The sequence below is a fragment of the Carlito syrichta genome, unplaced genomic scaffold (assembly GCF_000164805.1).
Source record: "Carlito syrichta isolate Samal-C Ts95f unplaced genomic scaffold, Tarsius_syrichta-2.0.1 Scaffold302980, whole genome shotgun sequence".
NCBI classification, from domain to species: Eukaryota; Metazoa; Chordata; class Mammalia; order Primates; family Tarsiidae; genus Carlito; species Carlito syrichta.
In genome coordinates, this window is record NW_007247076.1 from 1,125,970 (window position 1) to 1,150,393 (window position 24,424).

At 33.7% G+C, this 24,424-nt stretch overlaps 1 protein-coding gene across 6 annotated transcripts in view; it reads left to right on the top strand.

Moving 5' to 3' along the window:
• The window catches only part of MAP3K7 (mitogen-activated protein kinase kinase kinase 7), a 64,697-nt gene extending 41,093 nt beyond the window's left edge, over window positions 1–23,604 (top strand). For 4 of the 6 annotated variants that reach the window (XM_008057374.2, XM_008057371.2, XM_008057372.2 and 1 more), the window contains 5 exons: window positions 2,711–2,775; window positions 13,436–13,541; window positions 17,867–17,928; window positions 18,639–18,754; window positions 20,546–23,604. In XM_008057374.2, the coding sequence (XP_008055565.1) occupies window positions 2,711–2,775; window positions 13,436–13,541; window positions 17,867–17,928; window positions 18,639–18,754; window positions 20,546–20,726 (530 nt within the window). In that variant the 3' untranslated portion in view covers window positions 20,727–23,604. The remainder of the gene's footprint in view (window positions 1–2,710; window positions 2,776–13,435; window positions 13,542–17,866; window positions 17,929–18,638; window positions 18,755–20,545) is intronic. The other 2 variants (XM_021711982.1, XM_021711983.1) reach the window with 1 other exon arrangement.
• The last annotated feature ends 820 nt before the right edge of the window (window positions 23,605–24,424 follow it).

Genomic DNA, 24,424 nt, shown 5'->3' on the forward strand with positions numbered 1-24,424 from the left:
ATACTGCATTGTCTCATGCTGTATAAATCTTTTAATATCTTTAATGTATTTTACACATGACGATAGCAGTGTCCCCCAATTCTACTATTTAAGACTTACGAATGTCAAACTTCCCAACATTTAGGCTAAGAGATGGCTTCAGGAAAATGTAGAGTCTTTAGGAAGTTTTTTTAAAAATAGAAAAAAATAAAGAGTAGTGAAGATAAGGAAAGCTATGAAATGAAAACTGATTTTAAAAAACAAAACCAGAACCATATAAGTGACTGTCTGGGACCTAAGCCAACAGCCCCTGGAAGAACTCTGTGAAGACTTTGAATACCAGCTCAGGAAATCACTTGTACTTAAAAGAGTAGCTTTTCTTAAGAAGTGGATTCTGTCTTTATGACATTACTGAAAAAGAACTCAACTAGCCTTTAAGTGACTATTCTTATCCCTTTTTCTATTTGGGGGAAGTGGGGTGGATTTACTATGTACTGGCAGTGTGGTGTGTTCTTTACTTAGAAGAGTCATTCTAAAAGGTGATTTGTTCTCTATTATAAGTCATGGAAGTTTCAGAATGCATTGCAATGTTAGATACTCTGGGCAGCATATGTAGGTTTCAGATCCCTTGATCAGGCATCTGCTTACATCATGTTGTCCTCATTTCTACTCCTTTTTTATTTATACTACCATGTATAACACAGGTATGCACATATCAAAGAACCAACAAAACGTAAAATGTGTGAATTTCTAAATTAGTATTCAGTTGCAGAAAAAAAAATCAGAATCAATCCAAATTTGCTGAGAACACACCCAGTAATTTTCATTTGAAATAATAGGAGATTGACTTTTTTTCTTACATTCATATTTCTAAATTATGACTTAAAACTTAATATTGGAGCAACAAGTATTTGTTGATTGCAATCCTGTTTTGCTTTGTCTGAACTATGCGCCAGATGGTTTCTGCCATGGTTTTGCTAATTAAAATGCCTTGCCTAATATTGCTTGCTTTGACTCATGCTGTAGCTTGAAGATTTCTCATTTTATGGCATTTGTTAACTGTCAGCTCTTCTTTACCCTACTTCCTTAAAAGTTTTTACTTCCCTTTCCTTCTGCCTACCCCTTCCCCCAACACCTAAATTTGAGTTCAGTTTTTGTTGTTATCGCAATGATGATGTAATAGTTTATAGACACATGTGCTGGGTGGTTCCTCAGATTCACAAATGTTGCTGTGTCGCTAATCTGAAAAGAGAATTCCAGACACTTTTACAGGCCTGTCTCATCACTGCTAATTTTAGAAGGAGTGTGTTGAATGAAATGTGCCTAAAATTGCTTATTAGTCATGGTGGTGGGGATCCTTTTTGTACAAGAAAACAGGGATAGTTGAAAGTATTCGTAAAAGTAATCTAGTGTGTCTGCACAGTTTATTGTCTTAATTTGTAAGGAAAGGTTGGAAATTTGGGGAACAAAATGAAACTTGAAGTAAATTGAATTCAAATTGTGCAAAGATTCTGAAACAGCTTAAAATGGAAAAGGAGAATGTCTTACACTTTCAAGGGTGGTTATAAATGTAAGGTTTTATATTCGCTATACATATTATTGCATTAAACTTTCTTATTCCATTATAAGGCCCTTTTAGTTGATGTGCAAAATAATAATGGGGTCACATGGGTTAAGGTGCTAAACTAAGTTGTCGATAGGCTTAAAATAATTTCTTTATACACAGGATTATGAAAATCTAAAATTTTTAGAATGCATTCTGTCTGCTAATTGGGCCACAACTATTAGAGTACATGTTCCAAGTGTTGCCCACTGGTGAGAAATTATATAATAACAACTTTCAGGGTCAAAAGAATGTTGAGCATTGTATCACCTGTTACTCATAGTGTTTTGATGTTTCCTTTTAGACAGCTGATGGCTCATCTTAGAAGATGCCATATAAACAGCTCTATTCCCAAATAAAAGTGCTGAGTGAAACTAAGTACTTAATTCATTTCATTTTGCATAGTATTTATATTTATAGGATTCTTTCATAAACTGATTTATTTAATTAAATTCTTGTTAGCACGGAAGTTCCTAAATCAGGCTCAACACAATAGACTGTTTCAACAAACTGTGTGTTTGGGAACAAAGTGAAATTCATTCTTCTCCATTAGGAAATTAAGAGTTGTTCACAAATAATAAATTACTAGATTCTGACAAAGATTAATGGGATTAAGTAAATGTGACTTAGTATAATACATTTAAGCCTAAGCATCTTTTTAGGCCCTGAAATGAACAAGGTATTGCTGCCAGTTGAAAGTCAGTCGTGTCTTACAATCTGCTAGCTGTCTTGCTGTAAAAACTATAACGTAAGGCCCTTGAAATAGATGCCGTCATCAGCCTCAGCCCCCAAGCATTCATCTATTTAAACACATGACAGAAGATGGTGGAAGATAGTTCAGCAGCTATTCATGTGGTAGGAGTGGTTACTGTATTAGGACATGCTCTGTTGTGGCCAGCAACTTTTGAGTTAAATCCCTGCAGCTGTTTCTCTTCCCTTTTCCTTCTGTACATTTTTCTCATCTTTTTTTTTTTCTTTTTTTTTTTACAATAAACTCACTTGTTCTTTTTCCCACAAACATTTTGTGTATATCCAGGAGCAACAAATTCCACTTCCTTCTGTAGCAATTATAACCGTATTGTCTCAATTTGAATCAATTTCGGCATTCTCCTTTTTTTTTTTTTTAAGGCAACGGACAGCCAAGACGTAGATCTATCCAAGACTTGACTGTAACTGGAACAGAACCTGGTCAGGTAAGATTTAACATTCAAATTATCTGTCTTTGAAGAATAATAGTAGGTAGAAATCAAAAATTAACTATAATCTGCAAAATTAGCTTTATGAGTTGCCTAAAATTGTGATAGAGAAGTTCATTGTCACTTGAACTTAAGAAGAAAAAATTAAATTTCACTTAGAAGGAAAAATTATAAATGCCTTTATTAATTTAACTTGAAAGGTAATTTATAAAAATAAGTTGCATAAACTCCATGGGAAAGTAAATTGTTCAGTAGGGCTATATGTTTTATATATGTTTTATAATAAGAAAGTATCCAGTTTTATAATTTAAAAATTTGTCATTATCATTGTCCTTTAAAGTGAATCATTAGTGTGTCTCCTTTTTACTAATGAGGAGTATAAATATTTCCCCAGTAACTCTTCGGGGTAACATAGGACATTGACATACCTGGAGAACTTGTAACATCTTTTTGTTTTGCATACCCACTGGATTTATATTTCTGTAAAGTATCTATTTAAGCAAATGGATACATTCTAGAAAGGCTTCTATCCCAGTTGTTAGTTTTATTCTTTATGTTCAAGATGCTCCTCTAAACTCCCATTGTCTCTTTATCACTGCTTCTATGTAGATGATCCAGAAAGTTCTGTAACTTAAGCCATTGCTGACTAGTACAGAGTTTTAACCAGTCAGGTATATAAAAGTACCTCAGTCATTGTTTTTTCTCTGTTATTCATATTATACTTGGTATATATAATTTCTAGGATATTCTATCAAATGAATGAGGACTAATTATCAGGTGTTTGTTTTCAGTTGTACTGATATTAATTTTATGAGTGCAACATGCATCTCAAGTAATAAAATTATTATATAACATTTATGTAACATTTTTGTGTTATATATTATAAACTATCTGATTTAATGTATGGTAATATATATTAGTACTTTTTATCCTAGAAAATTATTTTTTTGTTATATGAATTTTATAGCATATTTTAAATTTTGGAGGTTCTTTGTAGTCACTAATAAAAATTTAAAAACCTTTTATAGCCATCAACTTAACTAGCAAAAACCATTTCAGAAGTTTAAGTGATAAATATCTTTGATCTCCCTTTATGTCTGGAAATATGTTTATTTCACAACTCAATGCTTAAACACGTAAACACACATATATATAAAATATACACAGACACATTAATTTACTATGTGTTTTATGATATGAATAACTCTAAATCTTGATTTCATTTATTTCATAACAGTTTTTTCAGTATATCTGTTTTTGTGAGACCCCAGAACTTTTGGCTTAAAATTTTCATTTTCCGCCCTCAAAAACTTAAAAGTTTTAATCAGACCATTTAGTAACAAATAGCTTGACATCTGGCATTTGCTTTGATTCCTTGGAGACTTCATGAGCTCAGTCTTTTAAACTGTTTGCTGTTGCTATTGATATTCCAGGTATGAGAATGTCTAGCCAAGTGTCTTCCTTTGACTAGGAATGAGAAGCTTGCCCTAAGAAATGCCAGGAGTAGCTACTAGTGTGAGTGCTTTTCTGTAGACTCTAGAATAAAGGTGTTGCCATAATTCAGGACTGATCTTCCCATACCAAGCCTTACTTATTTCCTCACAAGTTCCCTATTAGTTAGGATTTTGATTATTACCTTTTAATTCACAGTACCTGAAATGTCATTGTCTGTTTCACAAGATTTGGGATGAGGGAAAGTTTGATAGATATGGCAGTACAACCTGTTCTAGAACAGGTGATTTTAGCCATAATATAGCCAGATTTTAAAACTGATCTGTTGTAAAAGTTATTTAAGTGTTATAATCTTAAAATGCCTAATTTTTAGTTTGGGATGACAGTAGCAACTAGTCATTCTAATATACTATGAACACATTTTTCCCAAAAAGTATGTGGTAAATGCCATGACACGTCTTTGTTATTCATGAAGATAGTGTACATTTGAGAAAGAAAAGCATTCACAACATGGATTTCCAAAACTTGAAGTTACTGTTTTGGTTGTTCTTGTTGTTTGGGTCAGGATCGCACTGTTCGCCCAGGCTGGAGTACAGTGGCATGGTCACACCTCACTGCAACCTCAAACTCATGGGTTCAAGCAGTTCTCCCTCCTTGGCTTCCCCAGTAGCCGGGACTACAAGCTCATGCCTTCGCACCCTGCTCATTGTTTTTTTTATTTTTTGTAGAGATGAGGTCTCACTATGTTGACCAGACTGATCTCGAACTCCTGGGCTCAAGCAGTCCTCCTGCCTTGGCCTCCAAAATGCTGGGATTACAGGCATCAGCCACCATACCCAGCCTGAAGATACCATTCTTTTTGAAGTCTAGCTAAGTGTGATTAGGCAGATGCTCAAGTTTACAATTTTTTTTCCTGGCCATGGGAATTGATAACAAGGATGAAAGAATCTAGTCCACCTCATACAATCATCAGAAGAGAGAGAACTTACTAATAAAGTTTGATGACATTACGTTTTGTAGAGGAAAGTGAATTGACTCAGATTTGTGCTTTGGCTCTTAATAAAATAACTGAGACTTTCCATCTGTAAACTAAAGTTAAACTGGTTGTCTTTCTAATACCATCTCTAGTTGAGAGGAATAGTGAACAAAGTAAGCTGTTTTTTGTGTGCACTGACTTTGTGCCCATAGTATACGTTATCTAAATCTTAATCCTATGAAATTAGTACTTTTTTCCCTCCGTTGCAGGTGGGTAAACTAAGCATTAGGCCTAAGTCTCTTCCTTCCTTATACTGCCAGTAATTGTTAAAACTATGTTTTGAATACAGATCTGATTCCAAAGCACTCAAACGCTGCACTCTTACCATTCTATCTTGTGTGTAAAACTAGATGTAATACATGCTGATGTGACCATAGATCTCTTAAATTTCAAGTGTTTTGTTTTCTGGTAGTTTGTATGGTTATTATTTAAATAGTTTTCAGTGATGATGAGTTATAGTTGTTTCATATCGTTGGAGAAGGTTAACCTATCCTAATAGTTACTTTCTACAGATTACTGCACGCATTTTTTGTCTATACATCTAGGTTTGCCATTTTGTGTTTCACTAAAATTATACATTCTCATGTATGCCTGCATTCTTCTGGAATTGTCTTCAGTATAGATCTATACTCAAGAATTATCTTAGAGAAGGCTAACGTCAATGAAAGTTACAACTGCAAATGATACAATTATGATTATTTAGAGAACTGGACATGCACATTTCTATATGAATTTTAAAATCTACTTTCACTAGTCAAATATGAGACTTTGGGCAAGTTCCTCAGTTTCCTTGAGTTTCAGCAACCTTATTTGTAAATGGGAATCATAACATCCACCCCTCGGAGTTCTTATCACATGTGAAAGTTCCAGACACATGTAGATCCTAACCCATGTGGTATGCCTGCTTCCCCTAGGGTGCCTCCCAGGGCTCATGATACCTCTTTCTTGCTCTCATGATAGCATATCACTAACCAGGAATAACCCGAGTATACTTGGAAGCTAGTAAAATCCACAGGCATTCTATTCTTTTTGTATTGTAAGAAAAACTTATGTCAAGGATCGTGGAAAGAATTTACCTTAAAGGTCTTTTATCACATATTGAGAGATAGTGTACATTGTTATTATTTAAGATATATGATTTTTGTACTATTTTTGTCTGTCCTCGTTTCACACCTCTTTGATGTAAATAAATTATGTTAAAACTCTAAATCCGAAACATACCTAGCAGTTTTAATTAATTTCTGATGCATAGTATACCTTTCTCTTGGAAAAGAGATACTTTTCTGTTGGAAAAGACCATCTAAGAATACTAAAATTGTCCAGGCTTGGCTCAGTCTATAATCCCAGCACATTGGGAAGCCAAGGCAAGTGGATTGCCTGAGCCCACGGGTTCGAGATCAGTCCAGGCAACTTGGCGAGATCTCGTCTCTACAATAAATAAAAAATTGACCTGATGAGGTAGCATGCACCTGTAGTTCCAGCTACTTGGAAGACTGAAGCAGAAGGATCGCCGGAGCCCAGCAGGTCAACGCTGGGTTGGCCGTGAGTGTGCCACTGCACTCCAGCCTGAGCAACAGAGTGAGACTCCAACTAAAAAAAATTTTTAAATACTGAAGTTATAAAATTTCCTAGTGAAGCCAGAATTAGAGTGAGCCTAAACCTTTAGATTTAAAAGAATATTTTCAGTACATCCCATCATTAATAGATTGAATTGAATGATCTATGACCACCATAATAAGGTACCCATGTAACCATATTACTAACTTTTGCCCATTTTTAAAAATATTTGTATTATTGAAATATCACTTTTGCAAGAATATATGCAAATCAGCATTTAATCATTGTGTCTTAATTTTAGCAGCTAAGATTTCTTAGCTGAGGGTATTAAATAACTTTTAAATGTCAATCTAAATAATAACTCTGGGTGTAAATTCTTGACCTATGAAAATATTTTCCCACTCTTTCAGGTGAGACATAAAAAGCTAAGCTTTATTTTTATCTGTAAGATAATTTTCAATTCCCTTTTATAAATATAGGGATAAAGTCCTGGTCAGAAACCAATTTTGGTTCATGTCTACTGATGGTAATATGCCCCTGCAGTTTAAATTTGGCTTAGTAGTCTTTTGCTGCCTTAAATTGCTGTGTGGCATTTCTGTACTCCATAACCACTTTCACATCCAATCTTTGTGGTAAGTTGTTTGCCTATGTCTCTTAAACTTTGCCGTTTATATGGGAATAAATGCCTTGAAGGAAGGAGCAACCTAAATGAGTTTTAATGTTTGAGAGCATTTATGGCCCTCAGAATTTTAAAAAATAGCTTCTGTAAAATAAGTCTTCTTCAGTATTTAGTTGCAAACAGTAGCATAAGTTTAGCCACAATCTAGTTTATTTTTTTAATTTTCAAATGTTCCTCTTATTTATGCCTTTTATCAATGATGTATTCAAAAAATAAAGCATGCCTTTATTTTTTAAGTCTTTATTTAGTTTTTTAATTCAAACGTTTCAGTATATTATGTTATTCATTGAGAAACGTATTTCTTGAACCATAAAGACTTACTTAATTTAGGATTTAAATCTAGCTCATTATAGCTTTTCTTATAGCTAGACTCAGAGACCATTTTTGGAACTTAAACTGAGAGTGTTAGCCTTCTATTTCTTAGTTTCATAGTTATAAGAAACCGTAAGTGGAACAAATAAGCATGCACATGAGATGCTAAGAGTTGCTTGGAAAGTAGAAGGTGAAAAGAAATATGTAGCAAAGAATTCTCTCAGTAAAGAGTTAAGCTTAAGGAGTGCAATGTAATTCAGATGAAGCCCAAATAGATGTATATGTTTTAATAGTGCAAATGTTCGGTGTCCCTTTTTTTGACTATACAAAATCCATTTTTATATTTTGAAAATCTTATTCTTGTACTATATCTTATTTAATGTATCTTACTGATACTCATTCTCTCATGTCACAAATATATCTATTTCTCCTTTAAAATGTTTAAATGATGGCATTACACTGATTCTGAAACCCTGCTCTGTCACCACTTTAAAGAAAAAGTACTTTTGATTTACAGTAGAAATTATATTTATGGGCAAGTCAGTGTACTCTTCTTAAATCATCAAGACTTGCTTTCAGTCAAAGATGGTTAAAAGTGTCCTAGAAGTATGAGTTACACATTTCATGCCTGGTTCTCTTTGGAGTATGTTCTTATTCTTATATACCAAAGGTAAAGAAGCCTAAGCACCAATCTTATATCCTAGTGCCAGTAGCTTGTGTTGTCATTTTGTTCAGTGAATAGCTATAATGTGGTTATTATATATTCAGCAATTTCCTAGATCCTGGAGAGTATAATATAAAAGTGCACATGATCTCTGCCCTTGAGACAGTAACATACTTTTGAGGGAGGAATCAAAAACTTTGAGAGTAATGTATTTCATACTCAGTAAGAACTACTGTAAATACATCCAAAATTCAAAGAAGAGAAAAGTCATTGTGATAGGGTTTAGTCACTGAGCATGCTTCATAAAAGGACTTGATTTTGAACTAGGAAGGGAATTGTTAAGTGCCACAAATCTACTCATACATTCCCAACTTATATTTACAGCTACCTAATTATCCATCATTTAATGGGGATTTTTATTGTGTCAAGACATTTCATGTATATTATTTGATGTGATTTTTATAACCTGATGAGGTAGGTAATACTGTCCTCATTTTTCTATTGAGTCTTAGAGATTAAAGTTACCTAAAATTGTATTACTTATAAGTAGCAGAGCAGAAACTCAGACTCTGAGCTTTTGTCTCCAGGGCCAGCTTCTTACTTATAACTACTGCTTCTCATCCACACTTAAAAGGGGAACGTAAGGGTCAGAGAGACTGGGATATTTATGCAAATTCACACAGCTATTAATGGCAGAATGGAAAGTTTAGAACCCAGGTCTCTAAAGTATTAGACTTTTTAAAAGCATGTGAAGCTGCTGGTTTTTTACCTTAAAAAAATTTAAAAACAGCAATTTTATATGATTCTGTTTTGTACTTGACCTGTATACCACACTGCATTATCCTTGAGTCAGAATATGGGTTCATCATTAAAAACTGGAAAGGAAATTGAGGGCATAAGAAATTGTAAGAGGGAAGAGAATCTGGATGTGTAAGGTAAAACTGCTGATGGAGAATCATGAATGCCAGGGAGAGAATTCAGATCAATAACAATCAATCAATGAACACTTTATTTACCTGCAGTGCACTGTTAGGCACTCCTTATCCTCAGATACAGGGCCTGGCTTTGTGCACAAAGAACCAGAGAAGTCTCCAGAATGACCACATAATGTTGAAGGGGACCTGAGCTGGGCCTTACAGGATGGGGAGGGATTAGCAAGGAGAAGACATGAACAGAATGAGCAGTCTGATGTGGAGTTAAAAATCGGTTGCAGCATAGAAAAGCTTTTTGGAATTTCAGTAGGTACCCAAGGTAAAAGTAGCACTTCATCAGTTTTCTTCAAAATTATTTTACGATTTTATTTCTGAAATAATTATAAAAGTATCATTCACTAATTAGCCTCCTGAATCCATTGTGGATTTTCAAGACTTTGAGCACTGACATCACATCCTTTGTGGTCACATTTTGATCTTTGTGCTCACACTTTGTCCTCACATTTTTAACCCAGCCCTGTAACCAACCCTTTCCAGATAAAGAGAAGTTGAAGCAGACAGCATAATTAGAGCTCATATCTGCTGGGTTCTACTCAAGGGTATTTTGTTTTTGTTTTTCTTTTCTTTTTTAGAGACAGGATTTCTCTCTGTTACCCAGGCTGGAGTGCATTGGCGGGATCATAGCTCACTACAGCATCAAAATCCTGAGCTCAGGTGATCCTTCTACTTCCGCACCTAAGTAGCTAGGACTACAGGTGTGCACCACCATGCCTGGCATGTGTTTAGATAGATAGATAGATAGATAGATAGATAGATAGATAGATAGATAGATAGATAGATAGATAGATAGATAGATAGGTGGGTGGGTGGATGGGTAGATAGATAGATAGATAGATAGATAGATAGATAGATAGATAGATAGATAGATAGATAGGTGGGTGGGTGGGTGGATAGGTAGATAGATAGAAAAAATTTTTTTTTTTTGAGAGACAAGGTTTCACTATGTCTCACTCTGTTGCCCAGGCTGGTCTCAAACTTCTGGCCTCAAGTGATCCTCCCATCTTAGCCTCTCAAAAGTGCTGGAATTGCAGGCATGAGCCACTGTGCCCAGCCCTTCAAGGATACTTTTGTGTTTTCTGTCATTTTACTTGAGAAAGTTGAATTTGAGTGTTTCTGTGGTTACATGTTGAAAATAGATAAGATTCTCTGAATTTTTTTTAATGTTTCATTTTCTATCCATGTTCTCTTTTTGAGTCTTCTTGTTCTCTTTTGAGTTTGGTATTCAATAACACTTCGAGGAAAGGGTACTTTTTAAAAAAATCCTCGTGAAATCCATTTTAGTTTCTATATCCTTCAAGAGTCCTTAATATATTAGATATTCATACATAGACAAGAATATGTGCAATTTGTAAGTTATGAAACTTATTAATGAAATAAATACTCATCAACCCACCACCCAGTTTAAGACATAGAACCCTAGCATTCCCAGTAAGGATCCCTGTTCGTTCAGCACCTGTGGCTTGCTTGTCATCTCCCCACCATCCCAGCATCATGTTCTGTCATGTGTCACGTGTCCAGACTTCATAAATACCTTTTATCTGGTTAAGAAATTCTCTTAAATGAAATATTCCTAATGTCAAGTGAGTGACCTTTGCATTTGTTGGATAAACTCAACTTTTTAAGTGATTATTGTTTTTTATACTGCCAAATTCTATTTATTAATATCATTTTTAGAAATTTTGATTTTTGCATCTATTTTCATAAGGTTGGCTAGTAATTTCTCTTTCTCAAACTGTCCTTGATTAGGCTTTATTGTTTTCACAAAATGAGTCAGGAGGTATTGGGTTTTTCCCCCCTTTTTCTAAATAATCTTCTTAAGACTGGAAAAAATTGTTTCTTGAATGTTTGATAGAGCTACTCATAAAACCCTCTGGGCTTGGTGTACAGACATGGTAATTCATATGTTTTTTTAATATTTGTCCATTTAATTTAGGATGTTTTTCTTTTTTAATTTACTGGACACAAACTTTGTATAGTATTGTCTCTGTTTTTAAAATATTTTACTATTCTTCATGTTGAGAGGCTCATAAGCTTAATTCTTTTTCTAGCTATATAAGTTAGATCCCCAGCTTAATGTTTTTTGAGGGTTGCTTTATAAAAGTTTAGTACATGTTCATTTTTCATAAATTTTCATGTGTATTTGAAAAGAATTTGTGTTCTTAATTTGCTAAGCAGAGAGTCAAGCTTATTTTTATGGAATTCAAGTTTTAACTGTGCATGTGTTTTGTTTTATTTTTTAGTCTGATTTTATATATCATTTACAGAGGAGTATTAAAGTATCTCACTATGAGGGTGAAAGTTTCCATTTTCCTTACAGTGTTTTTGCTTTAACTACTTGTATGTACAGGTCATAAGCTTTGAATGACTATATTCTGCATTGAACCACTTATTATTTTATCTGTTTCTTTTTTTTTTGGCCCTAAAAATACATTTTTTCTGACATTAACATAGATGTGGTATTTTGGTTGCTTTTTGCCTAGTTATCTTTCTTAATCTTTTAACTTTCTGTCTTCTCTGTCTCTGTGAATTACAGATATCTCTTACAAACAGCATTTAATTCAGCCTGACGATCTGATTTTTTTTTCTAGATCCTACCTGGAGAGTTTAATCTATTTATATTTATTGTGATTTCTAATAAGTTTGCTCCTCTTTATTTTATGTCTTCTCTTTCTTTTTTTCTTGTCTTCTGTTGAACTGAATAAATTTATTTCTCACTTTATTATTTTTCTTTCTGGTTTGTGAGTTAGAGATTACTAACTTTAGTAAATGCCTTTGACATTTTAGCATTTAGGCCCAACCTAATTAATATCTGTCCCTTCATCTTGAACAATACAAGGTTTTTACAATCAGTGCTTATGCTATTGTTATTCAGAATTTACGTGCCTTCTTAAGTGTTTGGTAGTTCTATAAATTTGTCACTGTTTCTATTGCTGAATATTTGAAGTGTATAGATTTATCCTCTTGTTTACCAGTATTCCTGATTACATCTTGGCCCTTCTGTCAAGGAAGAAAATTTTCATTTTCCGAAAATGTGTGCTTGAGAAATTCTTATGATAAGAGTTTGTGGATGGTAAACTCAGTTCTTGCTCATCTGAGAATGTTATTTTGACCTCATCCTTCACATTTTTGTTGGCTAAGCAGTTCTAGGTTGGAAGTTATTTTCTTTTAGTTCTTTGACAGTATTATACTTTCTTCTGGCTTCCCTTATTGCTGTTTAGAGTCTAACTGATATTCCTTTGTGGGTAATCTGTCTTTTCCTTTTGGCTGCTTTTTTTTATCTGTTAGAATGTGACGATATATGTTTCATGTTGAACTCAGTATGTAAGTTTTCTCTTATATTTTATGCTTGTGTTTGAGATTTGTGTCTTCCATCAAGTCTGAAAATTTTACGTGAATTCAGAGTGACTACATTTTCTTCCCTCTACCCAGAGCCACTACCAAGCAGACAAATTTATTTATTACTGTTTGGTTTGGGGGGATATTTTTTTTTTCTCATTCACCTCTTCCCTGAGAGTGGAAGCCTTTGCTAGATTTTAGCTTTAAGCTGAGGTTTCTCCAGTCTTATGCCCGTCCTACAAAGACCCAGAGCTTTATGGTCTGTTCCTCTGAGTGTAGCAGACAGACCAAAACAAAAGCTCTAGGCCATTGGTGTTCAGTTGAAATCCCCAGGGCTTTCAGCTTAAACAAAACGAGTCTCTTGATCTTGTTTTATTTCTGGTCTCAGAATATTATTCTTAGTTTGTTGCAAGCTCATCAGTTTTTAAGAGGTAGCATGTGAGTGCAAGTAAATTTTTACATATATAATATTCTTAGAGGGTTTATTTTGAGTTTTTTTGCAAGAGTTTTTGAGGGGATCTCTACTAATAGAAATAGAGATCTGTTCTTTAACTTTAATGGAAATGTTCTCTTACCATTTTTTTAAATCAAAGATCACATTTTGTTTCTCCTGTCACTTCTTCCTACAGGTGAGCAGTAGGTCATCTAGTCCCAGTGTGAGAATGATCACTACCTCAGGACCAACCTCAGAAAAGCCAACTCGAAGTCATCCATGGACTCCTGATGATTCCACAGGTGACCAGTCTTTTTCCTCATTATAATTATGAAATGTAATTCATCATGTTTATGTTCACTTAGTCATGTCATTGCTATAACTGTTATTGAGGCAGGCATTATACAGTGGCTTCGATTTTCATATTAATAAAATCAACTGTAGCAATTTTAAATATCGTTTTGAGTACTGTGACAGAGACTGCCTTTTCCTCTGTATTATTGTTCCCAGATACTAAGTATGTATTTTGAAGATAGTTTGAGTTTTTTTCCAGTTTGGAAGCATTTTGTATTCTTGATCATTCATTCTGTGATTTTCCTATTATGATCCATTCCACAGGATGATAGTAGTAAAGTTGTTATATTTAAATAACTAAAATCGGCAGAATGGTTAAAATCATCATCAGTATCCTCATCTCAGTCTTTTGTTCTAAGGACACACAATATCATGTACCTGAAGGAGAAAAATAAATTTCTGACCTTTGACCTTTTAAATCATTTTTAGCTAATAAAAGTTTAGTTATATAAATATTCTGTTAAGTACAGCTTAAAAAAACCTGTTAAGAGTTATTAAAACTTCTCAGCATGAGTAACTAACTGGTCGTGCTATTAGTTTAAAGTCTTCCTGTCTGAAGGTAGTGATGGAATGGTTTTGTTATAAGCAGACCAAATATGGTATTGTAGTAGAATTTACCTTTTCCTAACATTAAGATAATACCTTGATAAATACTCATAAGTAGACTTACATGAAAATTTTTATTTATAGTTTATTAAGTCAGAGAGGGAAAGATGATCTCTTAGACCATGGAATATTAAAGCATTTGGAATTTTATATAAGTCAACTGTGTTATTAATAGTGGCAATTAAAATTAAAAAGTCAGCTTTCTGTCTTTACAAAACTGAAGTATGAATCAAGTATTTATAGTCATTTGGTGAGATTTAGTCAAGTTTAAAATTTAATTTAAAAAATTAACTGGGTGTCTTTTTCTGTGTCATGTAAGTTAGAACTATGTTTAGCCAGGAGTGTACTCTCTAGTTTTAGTAAGTTTAAATTTAGTGGTGGCAAAAACTCCTGAGTTTCATCCCTAACACAGCCCAACCTAGGATTATCCAACCCAGGGCATTCACCACTGCTCAGCACAGTGCAGAATTCATCACAGACATGCTCCTCCCCAGTGGTAGACAGGGGAAAGCTCTTGCAGATTTTGTCATTCATGTTCAGGTGATACCAGCTCTTTTTGGTTCCTAAACCGGCTGGTAGGGCAGTAAGAGAATACTCTCCCTAACATTACAGCATTTTCCTGGGTCTGGTACTCAACTTAGCAGAGCCTTCTAACCTCAGCCTAGACTAATCTATACATGCCAGTTAACAGTGTAGCACGCTGTGAATTTATGAGGGCAAAATCAAAAATTTATGAGTATCTGTCACATAACTGCTGTACTTATACTTCATGTTCACACCTACCCTTCCAACTCCTTTCTTATCTTTTTCTTTTTCAGTACCTAAAATATACCACAAAATAGGTTAGAAATAGATTAGATATTAGCTAGAAATATGTTGCAATATCAATTGAATTTTGTCTTTGTCTTGAAGTATGCTGCAAATGTGTGGTTGTCATTTTTAAATAATCTTGAATACATTTTAAAAGTTGATACTCTGGTTTAAGTTCATAATTAACTCAGCTTCACAGAATTTCTAAGAAATGTGTTGATAATCCAGCTAATAGAATAAATTCTTGGGAGCAGATAGGTAAAGCCTTTTTCTTTGAAGGCCCTCTGACCTAAGAAAAAATTAAGAGTAGAAACATAAGTTAAAACAACCTAATTAGATTTTTTTGTTGTTTAAAAAAAAGAGAGGTTTCTGTGTATTTTCTGAGAAAACTAAAGAGCACAATTTAGTCATAGCAGATAATGAGTGCTCTATAGTTTTTATTTATAATATAATGTGTATAAAAGGAACACATACATACCGAGAAGATCTAGCGAGAAAGATATCTTGACCCAGTAGAGAGAGCCACAGAGGGAAAAACGCACTGAAAAGTTTCTCCTATGCTTAGTACTTGCAAAAATAGATGTATAAGACATGGCACAGGCCTAGCAATTTAGTTAGAGTCATGATACTGACACATTAAAAATAAATTCATCATGCTATGTGATAAACTACTAAATTTACAGTACAAAGCTGAGTGTTTTAATAGTTAAGAGAAAGCTCAATTAAACAAGACCTGGCATGGTCTATGACTTTTGCATGAAACGGTGGGACTTTTTCTCCAGTCATAAAGGAGAAAGGAGAAGGCAGCATTCCACTGACAGGAATGTATAGTCAAAGAGTGTGAGATGGTAACAAGTGTTGTGCTCGGGGCGACCAGAAAAGAGAGTATGACTAATTTAAACCAGTGTGAGTCTTGGCGTTCAGGAAAAGAGGTTAGATCTTATTAGCCATTACAACATTAATAAAACAAACTTTCATTAAGCAACCTTAATATCTCATGACCAGTTACTGTTATTAGAAACTAGAAACTCAATCTCAATTTAGATATAGGTGAAAAAGTGAAACTCTGCTTCTTGGTTTTAGAGAAAAGATGAAATTCAGTGAAGGAACTTAAGTCCTTCACCATGGAGAAGCTGTAATTATTTGAATAGCCCACTCCTTGAACTTTTTTCCTACTACCAGAATACCACAAAGCATTGATGTATTATCCTGAATTCTAAAATACATATCAGATACAGGGTACTCATATAAAGTATCAGTGATTTAAGAAATACTAAAAGGAATGCAAATGTTAAATTGAGGAAACTTCTTCAAGACACATAATTTGTCCTAAGTCAAAAGGAAATAATTTTTAATCATTTTTAGTTCTGGGAAAGCAATGCTTATGTGGGAGCATAGTTTGAAACTACTTTTGTGGATGGGGGAAGGAGTTGGTCAGAGAAACAAGTATATTTCTTACTTTAACCACTTCAAAAAAACATTTATGTTAGAATAGTAATTACTTTTCTTAGATATGATTTTAGGGTAAATACCTTAAAGCTTTATTGTTTTTCTTTCTCAGTTACACTTTAATAAACATCACTTTTTCCATCTAAAATGCATCCTTGACTATTTTAAATTGCCTTTTCTTCTTCATTTTCCACCTAGTATCAATAACAATAATAATAACAGCCACCAACATGTGTTAAGTGCTTAGTATACACCAGCATTGGATGGGGTTCTTTGCATGCATCATCTCATTTGTTCTGATTGAGCTCATTAGATTTTGGATTTACCTGCAAACTCATACTCAGTGGCTTTAAAAAGAAAAAAACAAGCCTAGACTATCAGTCAGCAATAAAGTAGGTTATGGAAGCATCAAATCATCTTAGATTTTTTTATCTAGATTGAGAGCAATGCCTCTGTTGTCATCGTTGCCTAGCCTTTGTCCTTCCCATTCTTTCAGGGAGTCACTTGTCAGAAAAGGGCCCAACAGATCACTTGTTTAACTCGTTTCTTCTCTGCTAACAGTGGGAAAGCAGCTACTTTTGAAATATAAAAGTCTGTATTACCTCACATTCTGCTTACTTCTGGAACTGTTCTACATAAACATGAATGTTGGGAAGAGACTGTCCCATGCATTTCAGTCGAGTTGCGTGACAATTTTTCCTTTTTTTGAAATGAAACAAAAGCTTTCTGTTCAAATAATTTGATTAAACTAGCTGGTTGTTTGAAGTAATCAATTTAACTGTTTTTGGCGTGACATTGAGCCTTTTTTGTTTCCATACTTCGTATTTGTAATATACTCTTATCAATAACATCTCTCATTTTCTGCAGAGATTCTCATCGGGAGGGGTGAGATGGCTGGGGAGGGGCGTCCACATTAGACTCTATATAAGTCAAAAATGATCCACTGAAAGAGAATATGTCTCTTTCTTTCTCCCTTTCCCTGTTAAGGAACACTTGTGTTAACAGAGTTGATTTAGCCTTATGTAAAATAAACTTAGCATGATAAAGAGATGTGGGGTTTGTAGACGGGTCACTTAAGACTGAATTTAAAATGTAAAAGTCCCATAACAACTGATTTTGTTTTTAATTAAACAAGGACTTATAAGCTTTAATGTGTCATGTCTGTTCAGTTTATAGCCACCTTAAATTATAGATATGAGAATATGATTGCATTCTAATTATATGATAATTAGGTGTCTTCTTTGTACCTTTAGAATTCAGAAATAGACTTTTCCATAGCTAATAGTAATTACTTTTCTGTTACATGTTATTTACTGTAGAGGGAAAAAGCATCTCATGCTTACTTTCTTGCTGCTTGTTTATAATTAATTATGACAGACAATAAATAAAATACATGCTTGAATTCCAGATACCAATGGATCAGATAACTCTATCCCAATGGCTTATCTTACACTGGATCACCAACTACAGGTAAATGAGTATTTTTTTCAGTGAGAGTTCACTTTTTTCTTCTTGGAGAGTTTATCTTTGAAACTAACAGTTGTGTTCCTTTCCATCATTGTATATCCATTTATTTATACTTTTAGTCAGTCTCCCTGTGTTTTTAAAATCAAATGAAAATGATCAATTCTTTTGGTTAAATTAATCAAATTTTAAATTGGCAGAATCATGTTCTTATCCTGACAGTTATTTTAAAATACTCCCTGCATTCCCCTTCAAGACTATGAAACATAGCATTTTCATGCTTTAATTTTAGTGCATTAAAATATAAAACTCATGTAAGCTCATTTCTATTTCATACATCTTGTGATACATTCTCAGGTTCATAGTGACTGAAAATGTAAATAATGCACTTCATTGTCTCCTCCTAAGTATGAAGGCTGTAAACGTCTTTTGGTATAATACAGTTTGGCAACCTGAAATGTCATCCCAGAAGCTACAAGTACTCTGGTAGTGATTCTCTGTAACAGCAAAAGTGTTAAAACAGCAAGAGGAAATTTAAGTTCTGAGTTAACTCTAACAAAAGGACACTGAGATTTTTCTAGGGTTAGGGTTTAACACTTATTTTTAAAAGATCATTGCTTCAGTGCTATAAAAATATATCACAGCCTCTGTCTTAACCCTCAGCTAGATATTGAAATTTGATTTAATTATGTTTTAACATTCCTGATTATTTTCAGCCTCTAGCACCGTGCCCAAACTCCAAAGAATCTATGGCAGTGTTTGAACAGCATTGTAAAATGGCACAAGAATATATGAAAGTTCAAACAGAAATTGCATTGTTATTACAGAGAAAGTAAGTTGTCTTTTATGAATACAAATAAAAACACATTAGCATTTTGAATTTAAAATATGTTAAGATGCAGTATTGTTTGAAGACACAAAAGCATCATAGAGTTTTTAGAATTGGTCATTAAACATAGTTACAACTTGGATATTCTATGCTCATGTTTTTTAAGCACCTTTTTACTATTTTTTATGTAAAATGCAACCCTTTTGACTGTAGCATATTAGTCCTAAGGAAAATAAACTGGTGCTATTCCCCTTGTGTTTTATGTTCTCAGAGTTTGAAGTTAAAGCTGTTTCGATTTATAGTTATAAAGATTTATTGTGTCCTTGTACATAAGTGAAATGATTTGATTTACTAAAATTCTGTTGTGCCTTAGAAACACTTTTGCAGGTACATTCTTTTGAGGCATGTTTAGGAGTGTAGGATGACTTATTAGATGACTTAATTTCATAACTGAATGCTTTACTGGATATGTGTTTTTCTGAGAGTCGTAGAATCTTCCTTCTTCCCTTTTTAACGAAATCTAGTCCGATTTCCATACTACTGTGTTTACTGTTCAAACGTACACACACACACACACACACACACACGTACATACACTTAAACATGGCCCTCATGAAATTTTATACTTATGAAGCTGATTTATGGATGGTAACTAAAATGAAGTGTTACAGGAAAAAAAGCATGGCAACCTTATGTATGCATGGTAACAGGATCCCATCTATTAACTTTAATCTAAATACATGAAAATTCTTTTCTGAAGTAATTTGTGAAAAGTTTTCTGTTGGTACCTTTAAAAAAAATGAGGGAAAAGAGTTGTATTACATTTTACTGATATATTGATTTAAATGCAATCAACTTGGTACCTTAAAAGTAAGCCTACATAGGAAATTAAATTATACAGTCTGAAAATCTTAGAAGTAATCTTGGCACTTTATGTTGAAAAAAACCTCTATATTTCTTATTTTCCATGTTTAACCTACACTGTTGTCATAGCTTCATCATTTGAGAGAATTGTTCTATGCTGGGAAAAACAAATAGTGGATGAAGGGGTTCCCTTTGAAAGCTTTGACAGTTTTAATCAATTTTAAATACTTTAAATGACAAATATTATTAGGAAATGATTTTGTTTGAATTTTTTTTGTTAATCCTTCATTTATATCCAGTAACCTCACTTTAGGAGATACTTAATATTCCCCAAATAAAAGGGACTTAAAGATGTTTATCAGACTATAAGAGACTCTGAGAGTCTTTCCAGAAAATGTTTGCAAACATAAGTGGTTTAAGTGGTACTTTGTGTTTTTCTCACTGTTTTTAAAATAGAAATGAGCTTTAAGTTGGATAAAATCTATTTTAATTAGCTTGTGAATGTTCTATTAGCTACCACTCCGACTATAGTTAAATAGGATTGTGACTTCAGAATATGAATATGGTTATAAAAGTAGGATGTGAGTAATTAAAACTTTATTTTCCGGTAGCCAGAAAGAGCCTTTCCAAGCCTTTTTCTTTCTTCCTACAAAAAAAGAATACCAAATGAAATTTTCTAGAATTTGTATTTTGCCCTTTTACCTGCTTTACTAATTGCCTATGTACATTTACTTACTAAAAGGATTCAGTTATGGTTATACCAGAAGAGTGGGTGATAGTTTTCATTCCAGCCCACGATTATATTTGAGTAGTACCCCTAAGGTGCAAAATGATAGACCCAGAATAAAGGTTCTCAATAACTGAGCATTCATCATCAACCAGTAAGCTATGAATTTTCCATCATGTATAATATATGGTATTTGTTTTTAGGCAAGAACTAGTTGCAGAACTGGACCAGGATGAAAAGGACCAGCAAAATACATCTCGGCTGGTACAGGAACATAAAAAGCTTTTAGATGAAAACAAAAGCCTTTCTACTTACTACCAGCAATGCAAAAAACAACTAGAGGTCATCAGAAGTCAGCAGCAAAAACGACAAGGCACTTCATGATTCTCTGGGACCGTTACATTTTAAAATATGCAAAGAAAGACTTTTTTTTTAAGGAAAGAAAAACGCTTATATTGACAATTCATGAGTGTTAGCTTTTTGGCGTGTTCTGAATGCCGACTGCCTATATTTGCTGCATTTGTTTCATTGTTTGTTTTCCTTTTCTCACGGTGGACATGCAGTTTTACTCTCATTGCATAACATGGTGGCATCTGTGACTTGAATAAGCAGCAGTTCCCAGTTTCAAACCAGATGCAATGAACTGTGGCCATATATGCATGCTCATTGTATGAAGGCTAACCTAACAACAGGGGGTATCAAACTAGCTGCTAAATGCAAACATCATCCTTTTTTCCATGTTGGAGGTGGAACCTCAAGAATGATTTTATTCTTGTATCTCATCTCAAATTACTAATAATTTTTTCCCAAAAGATGGTATATACCACGTTAAAGACAGGGTATTATAAGTCTAGAGTAATTGGTGGTACCTTACAATAATATAGAACCTTTAGGAATAAGGTGAGGATTTTGATGCCAGCATCCTTAGATCAGTACTGAACTTAATTCCATCTATAAAATATTTGAAGGTAAGTGGGGGCTGCTGTATTCAATGAAGCAATTTACCAGATTTCATTAGACTAAAATTTAATCATGATACCTTGAACAAAATGAAACTCTTTTTTTTAAAACAGGAGTCAAGATTTTTAATTCTATGGTTGTGTATATGTGTGTTGAAACTGTAAAGCTTTTATGACTAATATTAATATTTCAAATGAAATTAAAATGCAAAAGAAAAGAAATTCAGCTTAAATGATCATTTCTTCCTATAATGATGATTGGATTATTTTATCATGTATTTGAAAAAGCTGAAGAGAAATAATGGAAAGTAGAAATAATTGCTCAGGCTAAAAGGAATGGGCTTAGATTTCTTTTTATGATACCAAATGAGGAATAAACCAGGCAAATCAGAAGTTAGTAAGGAAGTTAAAGAAGTAATAAATTCATCAAGTATCCTAATTATCCTGGATATTGGAATAATTTGTTTTTCTTTCAAGCCCATTCTAGAATGCCTGCTGCCTTTCACCACTTTTAAGAGAATTTCAACACTTATAAAGAGAGTATTTATATTGTTAACAATAATTTTGCTACCAACCTTCAAAATAACTTAAAAGTAATAATAAAACATCATTGAAGTAATGGACTATACAAGCTCTATTTTTTCAGTTGGAATTAAAATAAGTCACAGTTTGTTACCAATACAAGGTGTCTTTTCAATAAGGATGTCATCAGTCTGGTTTTTATAGCATTAATGTTTTATGAAGAGAAAATTTTAAATGAAAGCATAATTGCTGTGATTAGAATTCTATCATGATTGTATTGTAGTCTTTGCTCTATTTCAAATAATAAGTTGAAGTTATCAAAACTATTCTTAAAAATGCTGAAGCAGGTAACTTTTTTTTCCATTATTTTTTCCTCCTCCCACTGAGTTTTATAATGTATGCAAGCAATAAAGGTAAAGAACAGTTTGTACTAAACTGTGTCATTTTTAACTTCTTCCAAATCAATTATTAGAAAGCTTCTGGGAACTAAATGCTTCTATCACTTAATTTAAACAAAAGTAGGGTCATTCCTAAGTAACTTGATCACCTAGCTGAAACTGATATTGGGCTCAACATAGTAATAGTCAAATAAAATTGGCAGAGATAATAACTGTAGACTAAGGAAAAACGTAACTTATCAGTAGCATTGCTGCTCATATGTACAATCTGTCACTCCACCTAAAGGGACCTAGTAACTGTAAGAGACTTTTCTAATTATCTCAGAGCACAAGATATCCAAGTGTGAAGGCTTGACATTTCCATTAGGATTTAGCATTGGAGATTTCAGGTTTTATTTCTAGTCATTGATGTATTATTGTTATTACATGCAGTCACTTCATAAAAATATCCAGATAGGTAAATGGAAGAAAATAGTAGATTCTAGTCATGGTACCAAATCCACTCGGCTGTTGAACAGTTGCTTGTTTGTTTACAGTAAGTTCCTTGGGATTTTCAGTACTGTAGTTGTCCTGGACATTGAGTACAGTTCAGCCTTGCTCTGTATTTAAGTAGTTGTGTTGCCAGTCTTATACTTTTAAGTCCTGATGATCCCTGGAGATGGGAGAAAAAGATACCAGGGATAATTAAAATTCACAGCCCGTTTTATCCGTGTCCTCATCCATCAAACCTTCAAATAAAAAGGTTAACAAGGAGCCAAACTTTTTATTAATTCTGGCTTTATGATTTATTCGAACCCTCATTTTTTGGGTGGAAATAGCAAACAGACAAGTGAGTGGCTAAAATGCACCAGTCTAAGAAATTTGCAGACAGTCTCTGAATAAGTCCTAATTACATTTTATTCTTGCCTCCAGGGAAAGAAGGCAAAGCTTTTATCTAATCTGGAGGGAAATATTCCTCAGCAATAAAAAATCACTTTTTTGAGTTGAATAAAAATCAATTAAAAATATTTACCATATAGCAATAGCATATTGAAAAAATTTGTTAAAAGTTGTTTGCAAATGTTTGACTATTTTTGCTGAAGTATTTTAGCGTGTTGAATGTCTGCTCTCTTCAAGTTTTTTCCATGTTCCTAATTTCAGCTCCTGCCAGTAGCCAGAGATCACAGGACTTCCCTATGAAATTGTTGTTTCTTTCTATAAATGTGTGTATTTTTCAGCACCCAACTCCTCTCTTCAAATGGTAGTAAGTTCTACTTCTGTCATTCGGAACATTTTATGTAAAATGATGTAATACAGAAATTTTTGTGCATACTGTGTAATTGAAGGAAGCTTTTTAGATTTATTTTTGTTTTTAATAAAATTCAGATTGTTATTCTAAACTGGTATGTAACAGTGGTGAATGACTTATATCAGCAAATGAGCCGTGAAGTGTTCTGCTCTACACAGAAAACTAATGAAAACTGAGATGTCAGTATTCACATAATACTCAACTCTACTGTGCCGTAATCCTGATTTTTGAGAGACTAGGTAATTAGCCAGCTAACACATTATCTCCTTCAATTCAAAATTTTAGGTTAAATGGGTGTTCTTCACAATTTCAGGAGTTCTAATTTGTATGAAGTACAAATTAGTATATATTGCTAAATGATTCTTCTTGTTAGAAAACTGACTTCTTGGCGGGCACAAAATCCCAGTACTTTGGGAGGCTAAGCCTCAAGGCCAAGAGATCAAGACCAGCCTGGGCAACATAGTGAGACCCTGTCTCTACAAAAAGTACAAAAATAAAATCAGCCAGGCATGGTGGCACACCTGTAATCCTAATTACTCAGGAGGCTGAGGCGAGATGATCTCTTAAGCCTAGAAGTTCAAGGTTACCGTGAGCTGTGATCACACCACTTCACTCTAACATGGGTGACAGAATGAGATCCTGTCTCTAAAAACATAAAAAATAATAATGTTTCAAAAGAAACCTGATTTTTTGATAGTATTTATAGATTACATGAAGTATTTCATTCCTTTGTCAACCTACTGGCCCCCCAGCCTATATATACGTGCACATTCGTATAAACCCTGCCTTCATTTTAGTAAATCCTGCCTTTCATTTGCTCATTCTTTTGACAAATATTTGTTGATCATCCATTATAAGGTGAACTGCTATTACTGCTACCAACCCGCATGTCCATTGCAGTCACACAGTGGTTTT